Consider the following 16,389-nt stretch of genomic DNA (forward strand, 5'->3'; position numbering starts at 1 on the left):
ATTGTGCCCTTCCTGTCAGGACTTATCACAAATGTGGAACAGTTTCTGGAGCCAGGAGAATTTGGAAATGACCATCACAAGATGATGAACTTGCTTTTTAAGCCGTTTGGATTCTTTTCCCATCCCAACCACAAGAGAAGACAGCATTTCTCCCCCTTTAGGATAACATTTCTGTTTTTCTCAGTTATGGTCTTTCACAGATCAGTCCTGTTATGCCCAAGAGTAAAACTTCATTTCTTTAAAATATATATGCGTGTTCATATTTTGACAATGAAAAGAGAATGTATTGGCCTTTGGTCATATTTTTTAGCAGGGTATCCAAATGCTTTCAGGATGTAAGGGGTAGAGAAGCAGTATTTCTGTGTATCATTTTTTGCATTTTATGGAGCACTGAGACACATGGATAATCTTTTAGGTCATCTCAAGTTCCACAATTCAGTACAAGTTTTGTAATGCCATTGGAGTTTTGAGTCCGAGCCCCATGGTGTCTCTGCTGCAGTCTGATGCTGGTTGAGGTATAAAGAGATGACCAAATGCAAAGCTTGGTTTGCTGAAAATTTTAAGCTAAGTAGACATTGGAGCAGCCCTTGATCTTCTGCAAGTGAGAGAAAGTATTTCTGAAAGGTTTTTAAGTTAAGACTCTGACCAGACAGAAGAGACTGCTGGCCCACTGTAACAGTGATTCCCAGATCTTCTTGTGCTTCTGGGTTTGCAAAACTAAGCTTTTATGGCTGCAATCAATTCATACATACAGGCCTAGTGATCTCTGCCATTCATCACTTAAAAGGCTGACAGTGGACTTCCCAGTGTATGCATTTTGGTTTTAATTTGGGGTTTTTTGTTCTTCTGACAGAGATATGTGGAATTTGGAATGACTCCTCCAACAGCACCAGGTCTCCTACCAAGGTAGCTTTTTACTGATTAGAATTATCATTTATTATTTTCCTTGCAATTCCTCCAGAGTTCTTACCAGCACTGGTATATTACTATGCAAAGTACCGTATAAAAGAGAAGTGACAGGAGTCCAGATCCAGCCTGTGTAATTTATTTATGCAGCATGAATGACATATGCATGCTGTATGGAATTCAAGCCTCCATTTAAAAGAAATGTGTTTCTAGCCCTTTGGCTGTAGAGATACCCTTCCAAATATTGAGTAAAACCAGTGAGTTTCAGCTTTTAGAGAGCCTGAAATTGTTACTCAGATGCATGTAATTCTCCCAATACTCTCACCTCAGGGCAACACTGTCTCGCAAAAGCTTTGAGATGACTAGCAGATTCATTCTATTTTTAACCAAGTTGAGAACAAATTCCAGACCATGGTGACTTTCACAGAGAAAGCCTACCTTGCAGGCCTATTATTATAAAATTGGGGGGTGGGGCAGGGGAGAATTTTCCATCTTCTCCTGGCCTTGCTGTGGGAGAATCATGTGAAGAGAAGAAAAACAGTTGTCCAGGTGACTGTTAATTCCACGTTTGGTATCTGTGTTTTAACTACACGTGAAGGTGGACTCTTGAGTCATGATACCCACTGCGGTCAGACTTGTCTTGCCCTCTCCAAGCTGCTGCAGCCAAGGTGGTAAAAAAAGTGGCCTCGTGCTGCTCTCTCGTCACCTTCTTACAGCTCACCATGTGAGATGAAATCCCACTGGTATCCATGTCATTCATTAGATTTCACCTAAAGTCTTCACTGCCTTGGAAACTTGATGGTAAAATGGATATGAAGAACTTTCCTTTATCCATTGTTCTGCAACCTGATTTTGGAAGGACCAATTAGAAAAGGAGGAATCTGTAAGCACATTTTCTTATTTAGGTCTTGGCTTCAGGTGACAGTTTCAGTGAGAGCAGAGCATACATGAAATGGCACACAGTATGAATGCAGTGTATTTTTTGTAATTTAGGTTACCTTGAAGATTATGAGCTTCGAGACTGCAAACACAAAGCATAACCAGTTGTTATTGAGGGTTTTCTCTTTGTTGGCCTCTTATGCATTCAGGAAAAACGTGTGAAATTAATCATGAGATTAAAGTGGTGTAACCCATGTTAATACACCTGAGCAAGATGGTGTCTTTGCAACATGTTTTTTGTTCAGAAGTTTATCAACCTTTGGCACAGGCACTCTGGATTTCTGTAAATTACAAATTAATGGCATCATTATTAATAGTTCAAATGCTGGCGCTGCCAGTGCCAGCAGATGAAGTTAACAATCTGCAAGGTCATTGACCTTAACAGGAAGAATGCCTTTACATTTTCATTAAAATAGAAGGTTTCCTAAAGCTTGGTCAATAGAAAACAAGGAAGGACTTGTCATGGTTGTGGAGTGCGGGTTATGCTCAAATTCAGAAGATAATGATAAACAAATTGATAGAAACAGTGCACCAATTAGAGGAAGGAAAAATAGCCTGAGGTCGGTATGATTAGGTGTATCAATATTATAGTCCATTGGCTTAAATATCCAATGCCTGGAATAATAGTTGAGTGACCGAACTGTTCCCTTCTCTGTACAAATGTAGTCAGCATCTTTAATGATGTGGAATGAACCTGGGTAAAAAAATTAAATGTAAAAGACCTAGGTCACATAACAGCTAGGCAAACATAAAGGCACAATGAACCACGCAAAGATACAATACCAGAAAATGAATATTGCATCATAGAGATACTTAGCCATAGTGGATTAGTGGTGTAAAATTGATTTTTGGGGCAGTGTCACCCCACTTAATTAAATAACTGGAGATTAAAAATTTGTTTTGAAGGTGCAAAGATAAATTGAAGGCTGGGTCTCAGTCTGGAAATAGGAAGGAGCACTAGAAAGCCTATATGATATAGATTCAGAGCTGTATCCCATTTTTATACTCTTCTGTTGATATCTGACTTTTTTAAAGAGTAGCTATATCTATCTATTATAAAGAAGATAGAGAAGAGAGGGTGATGGGTTATTAAATGTGCACCCTTTAAGTACAAACCCGTCAGCAATAAAAGATATACTCCGTGTCCTCTGAAAAATTGGCACAAAAATAATACATTTGTAGTAATGTTGAAAAAAATATTTTCTTTGGACAACATCAAAAATTTGTAGTAATTTATGAGCTACAAGATTCCAGCTCAGCACTGCAGGCATAAAGGGCCAGATGATCATATCCTTTACTGGTTACAGTGATTAATGTAACAGAAGTGGTATTGTTAAATGTTACCTACTCATTCAAGCATTTATTTTAACTAGCTTTTAAGTCTGGTTGGAAATGGTTTCCTCTGGATCTGCTGAGTGGACAGGTGGGATTGTGTGTAAGGGAGCTGGGGAAGTTCTGGCACTTCCACAGTGGAATTGTTGGAGCTTGAACCCCTTATACCTCCTCCATTTAATAGTGTACGCCAAGTAGCTCGTACTTTCATTTACAATTACTTGTTTGTGCTTTATTAGGCTCTTATTTGGCTTTATTAGGCTATTTATTATGTCAACTTTCTTTGCTATCTGGCTGTCATACAAAGGTGGTTAGTTTTCCAAATAAAGCACAAATCAAGAATAGTTTGAATTAGATGCAGTCATGGATTTTTCCTGTAGAACAAAGGGCTGTAAAACTGAGGTCTTAAGGAACGGGATAGGTTGCAGTCCATAGCCTAGAAGGCCTTAGATGCCATTGTGGTAAAAGGCATATGAAACTCATCCCTAGTCCTTGCTTTGTGTAATTTTGTGTGCCTGACTTAGGATGTTTGTTTCATTTTGCTTCATTTATACTCACCAGTGAGAGGCTCCTGCAGAAAATGATTCAGTGAACCTAAGCTTTTGCTTTGAGCGCCTCTTGAAGAGCGTGTCTCTTTTCTTTGATGATACCTGGAGTCTAAGAGACACTAGCCTAGTAACCTAAGAACCTGAAGTTTGGGCATCCACACCCCCACCATATTGACAAGAATCAATAATCCTTGAAAACTCAGCTGCCATTAGTCTTTTAAAATATAATCTCTCCATGCCAGGGTTAAGATATGTTAATAGGAAGCATAGGAAAAGCAACATTTCCATCTCCTTCTCTACTCCTGTTCTGTGAATGAATTATAGGGTTTCTTTCACAAGTCCCATTACCTTGGCACAATTAACGAAGTTAGACTGATGACAGTTTCTGTTGTTAACTCTTTTCAGTAAATATATAACAACGACTACCAGTGCCACCCTGAATTATAGGAAACTTTAATTTTAGTATACGTTGCATCTCTTCATGTGCGCTAATGACAGCTTTGAGTATTTTGATGCATCTTAAAGGGCAAAGTTTTGAAAATTTCCTGAAAAATTACCAGATGCTTTATGAGACAGTAGTTGTTCATGAAATATACATGTAATGCCATTTGTATAGTTTGATTTAGACCAAAACTGGGTGCCCGGAAACTTGTGCGAATCAGATTTGTTGCTGAGTTAAACAGCTACATCACTACTGAAGTCTTATTTTTCTAGGTTTTTTTTAATAGAAGATGCTTTTCTTCCCCAAGGGGAAAACAAGATCTGTGGACTTTTTTCTCTGCGTTGAGGAGACTGCAACATGTGAAAAACACTTGTGTGAACTTTTGTTAGTTTCTAGCTCCTATTCTATATTCCTCAGATGTAATTATTTTCTTTAACATTTAAGGTTAAAACTTACATTAAAAGGCATCATAAAGAGTTGTTGTATGAGGTACACCTGCATTACTGTTTCTAATTAGGCAATTCACTTATTGTAATCTTGAGTCCTTATTTTTCCACAGGCAGAACTTTGGGCCAGGTTTTCTTCAACCTGCAGAGTTAATGCACCCAGACCAGCAGCCACCTGAGGTTCAGTATTCCTCCAGAGGGATATACTCAGAGGAAATGCCATCAGTGGCACGGCCACGACCAGTTGGAAGCACTGCAGGTACACTTCACTTAAGTCGAATGTGCACTAAAATAACTGATCCTTTTCCATATCTACTCTTACACTGAGGTCACCATTAAGATGTTATTCTCCTTCAGCTACTACACTTGAAATGTGGTCCTTGTCTTCACTGCCAAAAAAACCCATGATCACGAAGTGAGGTTAACTTCACATCCATAGGACCTTGCAGAAAAAGGCAATGCTTTGCCACCTTTTTAGTGTCTTACCAGCATTGGACGTCACACAGCGTATTTTCAAAAAAACCCCATTCTCTTAAGAATGTAAGATTACTTAATTGTTTCAGAGTGTACAGCGTATGCTAACTTTCCACTGCCGAGTATTTCTTTTGTGCTAAATGAACTAACTGATGCATCCCAAATCAGTCTGCTAAATACCAAATTTTTTTAATGCTTTTCTGCATCTTTATTTCTCATTTCTCTTCGTAGAAATGTATGCATAAAAGCAGGATCTTTTAGGTGCTGATGATATTATCTATTGCTGCTGTCCCATATGAAATCACCTTCCCTGATTCGGTTGTGAGACAATTTCCAGAGCACTCATCAATGCTATCGTCAATAAGATTCTAACATCACATGGCACTTAAGCAGCAAACACTGATTCTAAGAATAAAAGATTCTATTCTTATGCAAATGCCACAGTTAATTTTCTCCCAGTGAAATGTTTTCTTCCTGGGGAGTTGAAAAAGACTGGAAATCTGATCGTATACTCATGTCAGAGTCCTAGTTTTGATAGCTGCTGTCCTCTCCCTGTAAATGTTAAATGAATGAGAATGACAGGGATGTAGTGACTGTTACAGTTTAATGTTTTAATTTTATTGTCTGATTCACACTGTTCTCTAAATGTTCGTGTATATTTTGCTTTGAAGTTTGGAGGCAATTCAGACGATTAATTCCTGTCCTTCAGCATAATTATGTGCAAATATCAAACTTCGTAAATATTGGGGGATTTTTGAGAGGAAAATAGGAAAGTGACCTACCTGTCCATCACGTAAATCACACTGTTGTTTTTGTCTTTTCCTCCCTTTTTGTACATATACGTGCGCACACACACACAGATTTTCTCTTATGTTTCTGTGGGTTATTAAATGTGTTTCATTTATAATGAATAATAAAATATAATGATAATAAAATAAATCGTGTTTCCCTGTGGGAGGAAATTCAGGAAAAAGGAAAGCTGGCATGTTGTTACATGTCTCTTGCAATTAATGGCGGTGGCTATCCTTGCATGTGTTTTGAAAACAGCGGGAGGGGAGGGAAGGGAAAGGAGGAGGTTAGCTTTCAGGCTGAAAGGAGATACAGTGTGTTCTGACCTTCTCGTTAGTCAACGACAGCATTGTTTAATATTTAACCACAAAGCAAGGCTGAAAGAACCGTACTCTTACATAGTCATGTATTTTATTCTTCTGAGAGATGGAATAGAAAGCAGTCTGGAGAGTTAGGGTCTTGCCAGTGTGATGCAAACAAGGTGTACCACAGGAGCAAATGTCTTCTCTTTGCTGCTAAGTAATTTACATGAAAGCATTGCCAGGGCTTTCAATAAACACTGCTCGGAAAGGGCTGGCATATTTTTGAAATGAAGTGTAGTCCATGTCTGAGATGCATGTATCTCAACCTCTTCTTTCAGTGCAGTGGCAATGAAAAGCATCACACTCAAATGAACTGCACAAAATGCACATAACTTTTCCTTCTTTATTCTACACCGACAGCCTTCTTTCTGCTGATTTTTTATTAATTGCACAGAAACAGAGCTCCACTTTCTTCTTGTCTCCTGCTTCCAACAAAGTTTTATGTTGTCATTTGTCTGCCCTACAAACTTGATGTGTATAAAGATGAAAAAACAATATTTGCTTTTAAGGTTCTCAGATACAGCACCTCACTCAGGTGGGAATTGCTAGCAGGATCGGAGGTCCACAAGTGGAGATCCCCTCAGGCAGAGCAGGGCATGGCCAGCCGGGGGGGCCAGGGTGGCCCCAGTACCGTGGAGAGGATGAATATGCTAGGCGAGATGCAGTGAGTACTGTGTTACACATTTGCATAGTTTCCGAAGTAGTGATATGTTCGGGTATTTTTTTTTCTGCATTACTGTTTGGAACCTTTTCCCCCTGGAATACTTTCAGTTGCTTCTCTGACATTCTTTGCTTTGCTCTTCGAACCCTCGTTAGCTCTTCTAACTTTTGCTTGCTGTTCTTTCACCTGTGCTTCTCTCTAACTGCTTTCTCTCACTTTACCCTAACCCTTTTTTTTTTTCTCTCACTTGAGGCCTTCACCCATTAATTGCAGTTCACCCAGTTCTGCTTCTGAGCTCCAGCAGAGGTGGATACTGCTTTCCATTTCCTTCTTTGAAATATGCCTCTGTATTTTGAGATCATTGTAAGTAGAAAACATTAAGTTAAATTGTCCCAGACTACTGTCCTACTTTGTATTGGTATAGTTCTTTTGTCTTCTGTATCAGTGCGCAACAGCAGGAGTCAGGGCAATGGAATAAGGTACATACTTGCACATAACAGTAGAGGTGTTTCTAAACGAGTTATTTTCCTAGCCTCTGTCAGCAGGATGTGGTAAATTATGTCTTTGTTTACCAGTGTTGCCTAGGCAGCCATCATGATTTCATGTTCTTGGCAGTGGTGCTTCTAGAGGTTGATGTTTCTGATTCAACCAGATGCGTGAGGTTGAAGATAGTATATGGCCTTTCCAGGAAAGATACAGTTGCCTGCTATCAGTTTCTGTTTGATGTACTTGCATCCTGAAGCAAAGTGACCTGTGACAGCTTTATTGTAGTACTCCTGAGAGTGACAACTTTATGTTCCTTCTTTTGATCCTTTGCTTAAACTATCATTTTTCTGGTTTCTTCCTTGAGGGAGGAAGGAAGGATCTTCTTTTGCATACTTAGGGCAGTGTGTGTTCGCACTACTTGAAGTTGCTTTGCAGTATTGCATGATCTCAAAATGGCTTTGCAGAAAGGAAATGCAACAGCATGGGCTTTATCTTTAGATTTTGGTGAAACTGAGCTGCCACCGCTCCAGATGAACTTGGGAGGAGCAGCATAAAGCTTTTGAGAATTGGGCACACTAGAGACAAACTCTACCGATACTATTCAAAAACTTTAACTGTCAAAGCCGATAGATGTATTTGCCTAATTTAACTTGCTATCTGTGCTTGTAACTGTGGTATTTGAGTCCAAGAACATCATGATTTGTGTTTACGTCTAGAAGAGCACTTGCATGAGAGACCTTAGTGTTGCTACTGTTTCATTTTTCAGAGGCATCTCTAGGTTATCATTCATTGCCCCTTCTTATCATTTGTCTTTTCTGAAAATGACTTTTCTTTTCTGGATGTGTGGGCCTTTCCCTCCTGTCCCACAAGTGCATGTTCAGCCATTACTTAATATTTTATTATTTGAATTGCTAACATATCACTGAAAAATCAGTTATGGACCCATTATCTGAGATGCTATGCAAACGGTTGGTTTTGACATCAGTTACCTGCACAATTTTCAAAGATTCATGGCCCAATACAGTATGATTTGGTTGCAGTTTGCACTTTCAGTCACCACTTCAGATGGGTGCGTGCCACCTCAATCCAGGTTGACTTTTAATTAATTAATCAGAGTTTAAACACTTCATCGGCTTTGACAGAACTTTTTGCTCGCTGGTTGCTTTAGTTCATATGTTACTGCAATGTGATTTTTTGTTTGCCTTTTTTTTAAAAAAGAAAAAAGCAAAAGGAGGAGATCATGGACTAAAACTATCTGAGTATGGTGTCATTTACTTGTAGGAGAGCTCACCTAGTGCCTGCACTTTCTTTTTCTTACGAGGAATTCTTTCTTTTTTGCAAAGGATTATTCCCATTTAAAAAAAGGCATTATTAGATGAGCCCTAGTCTTGTAGTTTTCTGTAGTTAAATAATTACCTTCAGAATTTGGATTCTTTCACCTAGACAGAGCTCTAAATTTGTTTTTCCTCCTTAATGGCAGTCATGTTCCTTGTGGTGCAGTATTCAACTGATCCTTTGCAAACAGTCTTACTGTTCCCTCATTCTGAGTGATTTTCTAACATTAAATGCTGCATTTAGGAAGGTTAGGTCTAGAGCATTCTTCTCACCTGCAAACTCGAGAGGGATCTGCATTTGTGTTCCTGCAATGGCCCTTTCCCTCACAGTATCCTTACCTATTATTCCAGCAGTCAACACCTGATTTTCTGCTGGAATATGACCTCTCACTTGTATCTCCTGACCCAAAGCCAGTGTGCAACTTGCCATCAATTCACCCTAATTCTCCATCTAGAAGGCCTAGGCAACCAGGATAATTACACCATTTCCTTAGCTGACACAAAATACAATGCTGAGCAAGTGGTCATTAGAGCAGCAGCAGAACTGAAGCCTGGTTTCTTACCGATGTTGTAGCGTCTTGCATATCACTACCTCCCTACCACCACCTGGCATCACCTCCTATCCATCTACAGTCCCCTTTAGCTCTCCGCTGTTCCCCCAAGTCTTCTCCAGGTTTTCAGTGTTTTCCCCCAAGCCACCCTTATCCTTTCACTCTATTTTTATACTCTGGCTGCCCACCATAGTCTCTCTAAACCATCTTACCATACTTCAAGTTGTGTCTCATGTCCCCTAGCTATCCACTGTGAGATACACGCTGGCTGACAGGTCCAGCTGAGCACAGCCTAACTTGGCCTTTCTGCCACTCAGAAGAAGATTTAATGATAGCACAAATCAGGTTATGTCTAATTAGCTACCTATTTTTGTGAATTTTATAATATATATCTGTTCATACATATACATCTATACATGTATGTGTGTATATAGTTGTACATCCAATTCAGTTGAAATTGACCACAGACTTCAACAGTTATTAAATGGAGATTAAGAAGTGCACAATGTGATCTCATAAATCTTCATTCCTTAAGAAGGAAGATTCAATAAAGATATTTTTGTCAATCATTTTGTACTGTTAATTTTACAGAATTATTTGTACTATTAATTATAGAAGTTTCTATATAAAAATATGTGATTTCTAGATACTATCTAAAACTATATGTAGATATATGTAATATTATATAATATATTGATGTATATTTCTATTAGTAGAGAAATTTAAAAGTAAAAAAAAAACAGCAAAAATTCTTCCAACCTTTTTACTCTCCTTATTTTGGTGTTGTAGTTTAGTATAGGTTAGGTTTCTAAACCAATCTGGTTGTGAAAGGTCTCAGACCTGTTTAATTGTCATGTTATATATGAGATTGCAGATATAAACTTTTTTTTTCTGAGACACTTAAGAAAACTTTGATAATGTTAAAAAAGAGCCACTGCAGTCATCAGATGTTCTTCCTAACTTCCCTTAAGAAACCATTCTTACAGAGCTAATTCAGCGCAGTGTGAGATAGGAGCTGAATCACGTAATGCTTTTTAAATGTGAAAGTAACCTGAACATAATTTAGGTTGCTGTTAAGACTCATGTGTCAAGGAATGTTTGCTCTTAATAATTTTTTATGTCACCTCTTTTCTATAAACCCACGGAGTACTTGTCGGGTTTGCTAACTCTAGACTGCACATATGAATTAGTTTCAGGTTTCACTGCCAAGCGAATAATACTGAACAATCAAGAGACCCGTTCATTCCTTTCTGATACTAAAATCATCTCCCTTTTATAAGAAGTAAGACAGGATGTTACTTGGAAAACCTTCTTTACCTATCATTCTTCTATTAAAGCCTCTTTTCCTCTTAATCTCTCTCCCCAAATTAACTGTGTAAATGATGAGTGCTGTGCATGAGCTGAGCAAGAGAGTCAGAATCTATTATTAGTTCTACTTTACACAAAATGGCTTAGATTTTATTCATTTTTCTTGTGAGAGACGTTAAGGAACATACTCTCATGCATTTCTGTGTTCCCTGTGCCCTGCTGCCGCAGTCACTCTAGGTCCCCCATGTCCTTCCTAGACTCTGCTTTGTAATCCCTTCATTCCCTTCCCCCTCACCCTCAAATCCTCTTCTAGCTGACCTTGCTGTCCTTTCTTCCCTCATCAGATTGCTCTCTCTGCTACTACTTAAGGCTTAGTCACAGAGAAAGATAGCGCTCGCTAAATTGTGATAACTGTGATCTGAACTTGCTGTAGCTAGCGGCTCCTCATCCCCAGCGCAGACCCTTTGAAAGGGGATTACGCTGCTTTGCTCCCAGTTGTGCATTCAGCAGGGTGTGTTCAATTCCTTTGTGTCCAGTGTTTTCTTCTGGCTGTGTCTCAGCCTTCAGCAATAGGAGGCAAGAGGAAATGATTGCTTTAGGGATGTCAGCTGGACTTTAGATTTTCGAAATGTGTCTTGTTTGTGTCTATACTGGGAGTTGGTGCAGTCACCTAGTGTACTGTAAATTCGTGCTTTGTTTTAGTGTAAGCAGATTTTTTTTTCCAGCTAGACCAACCCATAAACTCAGGCTTCTGTTTTGTTTCTCTCTTGTTTTGTCACAAAATGTATGTTACTGAACAAATGCAGAATTAACCCCTTTCTACCCTGAAACAACAATTGTCACTAAACTGGGATAGTGTTTCTCAGTTATGTAAAACAGCTATTGAGTATAGAAAAATCTAATCTTTCTGATCTGAATAATTTTCTCCTGCTGCTTCTTCTGTTGACCGTGTTTTCCTGGGCACTTGGTCAGTGGCAGGATCCTCACAAGTGTGCAGTCTGAACAGGCAAGCCAGGCAGAGAAGGGGAAGGTGAAAGTAGTAGTATCTCTATTTATAAACAGTATGGAGAAATGACAGCTGGGAAGAGAGTGATTTGCCTGTTGTCGTTTAGGAAGTTGATGGAAAGGCAAGGAAAGAGAAGCCAATTCTGTTGACTTCCAGTTCTGTGGTTTTTCTTCCCACCTCCTTCTACTTCAATTTCTAAACATACCATAGGTTAGGGGGTCAGACTTTTTAATGGATGCTCAAAGAGATTTTGAAAATCCCTGAACTTGAGGCAGTCCAGCAATTTTGTGTACACTTGTTTTGTGCTCCATAAGAGGAATCACTCATTCATACAACAGAACAGTGGCAGCAGATTAGAAGCATCTCCATGCTGCTTTCCCTCTGTTCTTTGCCTTTTTGCTTTCTTGTCTTTTCTGGGATTATCATGTTTGTTCAGAAAGTACAATAACGCTTTCTACCTTTTTGCAGACGCATATGCATGGACACCAAGAATATTCCTCCTCACCAGTATTCCAGATGCCGAGGACTTCAGCCAGGCAGCCCTCGGCACCCCCTGCTCAGCTTCCACACAACAGCCTTCAGGGCCAGGGCCTTTGCTACACCACCAGTTCCACTGAGGACCTCCAGCCAGGTCACTCTTCAGCCTCTCTTATCAAAGCAATTAGAGAAGAACTTCTACGACTTTCTCAGAAACAGACGACAGTGCAGAACTTCCACAGTTGATTTAGCATTCCGTTGCAAATCTGCCAGGTATCTGCTTCCTATGGAAGCAAAGACTTAAAGGAAATCAGCAATGTTGTTCTCTCAAACGAATGAACTTTCACAGCTCTGTTGACAACACTCTGGAAAAACCGAAAAAGGCAGCAAAATGAGGATAGTAAGGAGAGATGGGGAACAAACAGGGAAAATCATCAATGTCATCACAAGTAATATGAATTAATCTGCTAATATTACGGTGCTCCTCTTCTCTCCCTACCCTCATTCAGCCTAACACAGAAACAGAACCTTAGGTCAAGAACTTAACACGCCAGCAACAACAACAACAACAAAAAAAATCACAGGAACAAACTCCAAGTATGATAGACTCCTTTTTCTAAGGAAGTAGGTGAACGTTTGAATAAACTGAGATGACATTTTGCAAGAGATTACAAATGTTCTGATCTCTCCAGTGCTTATGGGGAACTGGTTTGTGTTGCTGTTCTGCAAGATTACAAACTGTATCCGCTCAAGGGTGTTGAAGGTGTGATCCTACATAAGAATCACTTTGGTTGTCACGAACAATGGGACTACTTAGAATAAAAGTCTTTTTGAGCTACTTGTAACAAACTGAAACAATAATTGTTATAGCTCTGTGCTTCCGAATGGAGCTACCCTCTGCACTCTTCCTTGTTTTCCTTCTGGTGCTGAAGCTTCAAGTGTTCCTTCATCTTCAATGTTTGCAAAGTGAAACATTGGCCTTGTATGACTAAAAAAATATCTGTAGACTCATTCAGGCTGGAAAAACAAAGCAAAGCATCCAAACAGAAAGGGCTTGGTATTTATTTTGTTCTAAAATTATTGAAAACTGGGAGAGGAATACTCAGCCACAGTTGAATTTGGGGAAATGTGTATGTATATCTTTAAAAAATATATTTGCATACTATATGCTCTTGCAAGACCAGTGATAAAATATTGCCACTCTGTAGTTTGCTTTGTGGAGAGAAACCAATCCAGCCTGACTGGTACAGGGTCACCAGCATTACGTTATAAATTGATGTCCTAAATCATTGCTTATGTTTGGATCTGAATAATTTTAGTGAAAGTCAGTGACAGTTTAGAGCATTAACATAGGCTTAGATTTGCAGTTTTGAGACAGTTTCTATATTTATACTTGTTTCCACGGTCCCTTTGGACAAAGGGTAAGCATTATCCCCATGGTAAGAATGGTATGTGCCATGGAACTGTTTGTCGCTGTTTTTTCCAGAGTTTTAATTTAATATTAGCTACGAATTTACTAATATTTGGCCATTGCATAACTGTAACTGACATAATACATACGGAAGTTTTACTTAAGTCATGATTTGTTGGAGTGTTTTTATTTTCAGATCAGACTAAACTAAAGCGGAAAAACTGCTGGCACAGAGATAGAGGGTAACCCAGTTTTTTTGAGGAGGCTTGGGAGCCTTGCCCTAGAAAAATGAAAAGCAAAACTATTTGGTGCTACAGTGTGGGTATTTCAAACACTAGCAGATGGTAGTTGTAAAAGGTCTTAAGGAACAGTAGTCCACCAAAGAGATCATTAGGCAATTGATGAGGGTAGGGCTGCATTTGCCTCACTTACTGGTGTAGAAATGGCATTGGTAAAATACAGGTATGTAACACTGGTGTAGGATGGTGGTCTTTGGCTACCAAATCTGTTCTGGTTCCAGTGCACAGTTCAGTAACTGTGACAGGACTAACTCAGACTGAAATGAAAACAAGTAGAAGGACACCATGGAAGAATCTTTTGTTCCTTGTTCATGACATGCGTACATAATATCCTTTGCCAAAGCATAAACTAGGAAGCAACTGGCTGCTCACTGATGTAGAAAAAAAATGTGGTATGTTTCTCCTCTTCATTAGGAAGCTCAGTTATTCTTCTGTTTACCCATGATCATCAAAAGGCTGTATTAAATTGTTTTAAGGGACTTACTGTAGTGAAGCAGTCTAATTTCTAGTTCCCTGGCCTTATGGGCGCTGGCTGAGGTTTGAATGGAGTCAGAACACCAGCATGGTTGTGAACAGCAGTACCAACAGGTTATTGTGTTGTGAATTTTTTAAGCTTTTTGTATGATAATCACTTCTAGGATAAAAATACAGAAACATTTAACTTCTGCCAAGTTTGTAAACATGAATGTTGCCAATACTTCTGCAGAACGTCAGGTTTTGCGGAATGAAGAGTGTATCAGGCAGTGTTCATTTGGTCTTTTTGACAATGCTGAAGACTGACTGTTTCTAAGCGTTCCCATTAAAACCATCTCTTTCAGAGCCCGCATCCTTCTCCAGCTTAATTCTGCAGTGAGGTCAGAGGCCAGCGCTTATAATATTAGCACATTACTGTGACTTCATTTCAAGAAAATGTGGGCTTCTAGAAAGTAAGTTCATTGTCTGGGTGCTGGCTCCAGCTATTTAAGAAGGAATATGAAGAGCTTTGAAAGTTAGAGGTACTTAAGCCATTTCTCATTCATTTTTGCTAGTGATGGTGATGCTATTGTGATATTCTACTACTTATGTTTGGAAGAATATCCTTTTCAGTCACGAATCTTATGAAGAACATGGGACACAGGACAAATATGTACTGGTAAATAAAGGAGGCTTTCCGATGCAAAAAAACTTTTTAAAACCTTCTAAGTTCACGGGGCAGGACAGTAAAATGCAAGAAGTCAGAAAGCTGTGTTTGGAAGTTAAGTTCTCAAACTTGCTGGAGACCTGATGCACTGTTGACAAAAAATGGTATGACATAGTCTGTATCTTCATATAGTAAGAAACTAACAAGTAAGGCACCAGTTCCAAGGATGATCTTAACAAGGGAGACCCACACTTCACTTTCTGCAGCTATAAGAAAAGGCGGGTTTTTCATGTGCTACAAAAGGACTCTGTGGAGTACATGTGCCAAAATGTGTGTTTCCACTTGGGAATTCGGGGGGGGGGGGGGGCGGAAATCTGTAAGCTTTTGCATCCCCATGTGCTTGAGCTCTTTTGCCAATTTTTTTATTGCCCTATTAAAAGAGGCAGGGGGAGGGGGGGCAGGGAACAGAACCTTTTTTCTGAAACTTAAAGTATCCTGAATTTAAGTATCTGTTAATGAAGCTACCAATTTCTGAAAACAGTGATCAGATGAGAAGTTGGTACAGGCACAGAAAGCTGTTACCAACAGTTACATCCATTTCTGTGACTAAACCATCTGGTTCATGGAATCCTCAGGCTCTTCTCTTTCTTTACAATTTTCCTTGACATTTGTGTTTAGTCTGTGTTTTAGTTTGGCATATAGAAGAACTTGGCGAGATGAAAGCTATGTAATTTAGCTTGGTTGGTTTGCCAGAATGTTGACCTCTAGCCTGCTTCTTGATTATCTTTGGAGCTAAGTGAAATTTTACAATTATTTTTCATACACTCAATTTGAAAGGCGGGGCACACTTCAGTACTATAAAATTTTCTCTACCAGGATGTAACTCATGGTCCTGTCAGTGACTGTGGGCACGTGACTCAGGGAAGAAAACCTTGCTTTTAGAGGAGTGAATTGCATAGGTGCTGGACTCATGATGTTAAATATGCACCCTTTGGAGCAGTAAGTGGAATTTCACTGACCCTTTGCAATGTACTGCACTTGCAGTGGTTTGGAGCAGGCTTCATATGTAGTGGTTGGAGAGCAGCAGCATCACACAAGGTCTATATATCGCCTCTGCACCCAAAGGATTGGTTGGCAAGATGTTGGCTACCCCAATATCATGCAGCTTTATGCACACACATAAATACGTAAGTGGATTGATCACCCAGAAGTCCATGTTCCTACCAAGTGCTGAAGCCAGTGCCTTTAAATTAGACCACTGACAGCAGGGTTACAGCGTTATCATAGAAAGAGGCTGTTTACAGGGATCATAACTTCCCAAGAACCAAATCGGCTGACACTGTTGTGTGTTAACTCACAGCTTGAAAACACATTAGATGGATTATACAAGGAAGCTAGTATGTATTTGAGCCCAAGTGAAGTTGTGTGATATGGATGGCAGTAGGCACTTGAACTCATTTTTTTTTAACTCTTACTACATTCTCCTCTTTTCCAGCTT

The 16,389-nt window shown here is 39.4% G+C and overlaps 1 protein-coding gene across 2 annotated transcripts in view; it reads left to right on the forward strand.

Annotated features, from left to right (window-relative positions):
* Positions 1-15,243, forward strand: part of KIAA1549 (KIAA1549 ortholog) — a 152,682-nt gene extending 137,439 nt beyond the window's left edge. For both annotated transcript variants that reach the window (XM_075050876.1, XM_075050877.1), the window contains exons 17-20: positions 854-906; positions 4,727-4,872; positions 6,748-6,902; positions 12,053-15,243. In XM_075050876.1, the coding sequence (XP_074906977.1) occupies positions 854-906; positions 4,727-4,872; positions 6,748-6,902; positions 12,053-12,307 (609 nt within the window). In that variant the 3' untranslated portion in view covers positions 12,308-15,243. The remainder of the gene's footprint in view (positions 1-853; positions 907-4,726; positions 4,873-6,747; positions 6,903-12,052) is intronic.
* The last annotated feature ends 1,146 nt before the right edge of the window (positions 15,244-16,389 follow it).

The sequence above is a fragment of the Buteo buteo genome, chromosome 19, assembly GCF_964188355.1.
Source record: "Buteo buteo chromosome 19, bButBut1.hap1.1, whole genome shotgun sequence".
Lineage (NCBI taxonomy): Eukaryota > Metazoa > Chordata > Aves > Accipitriformes > Accipitridae > Buteo > Buteo buteo.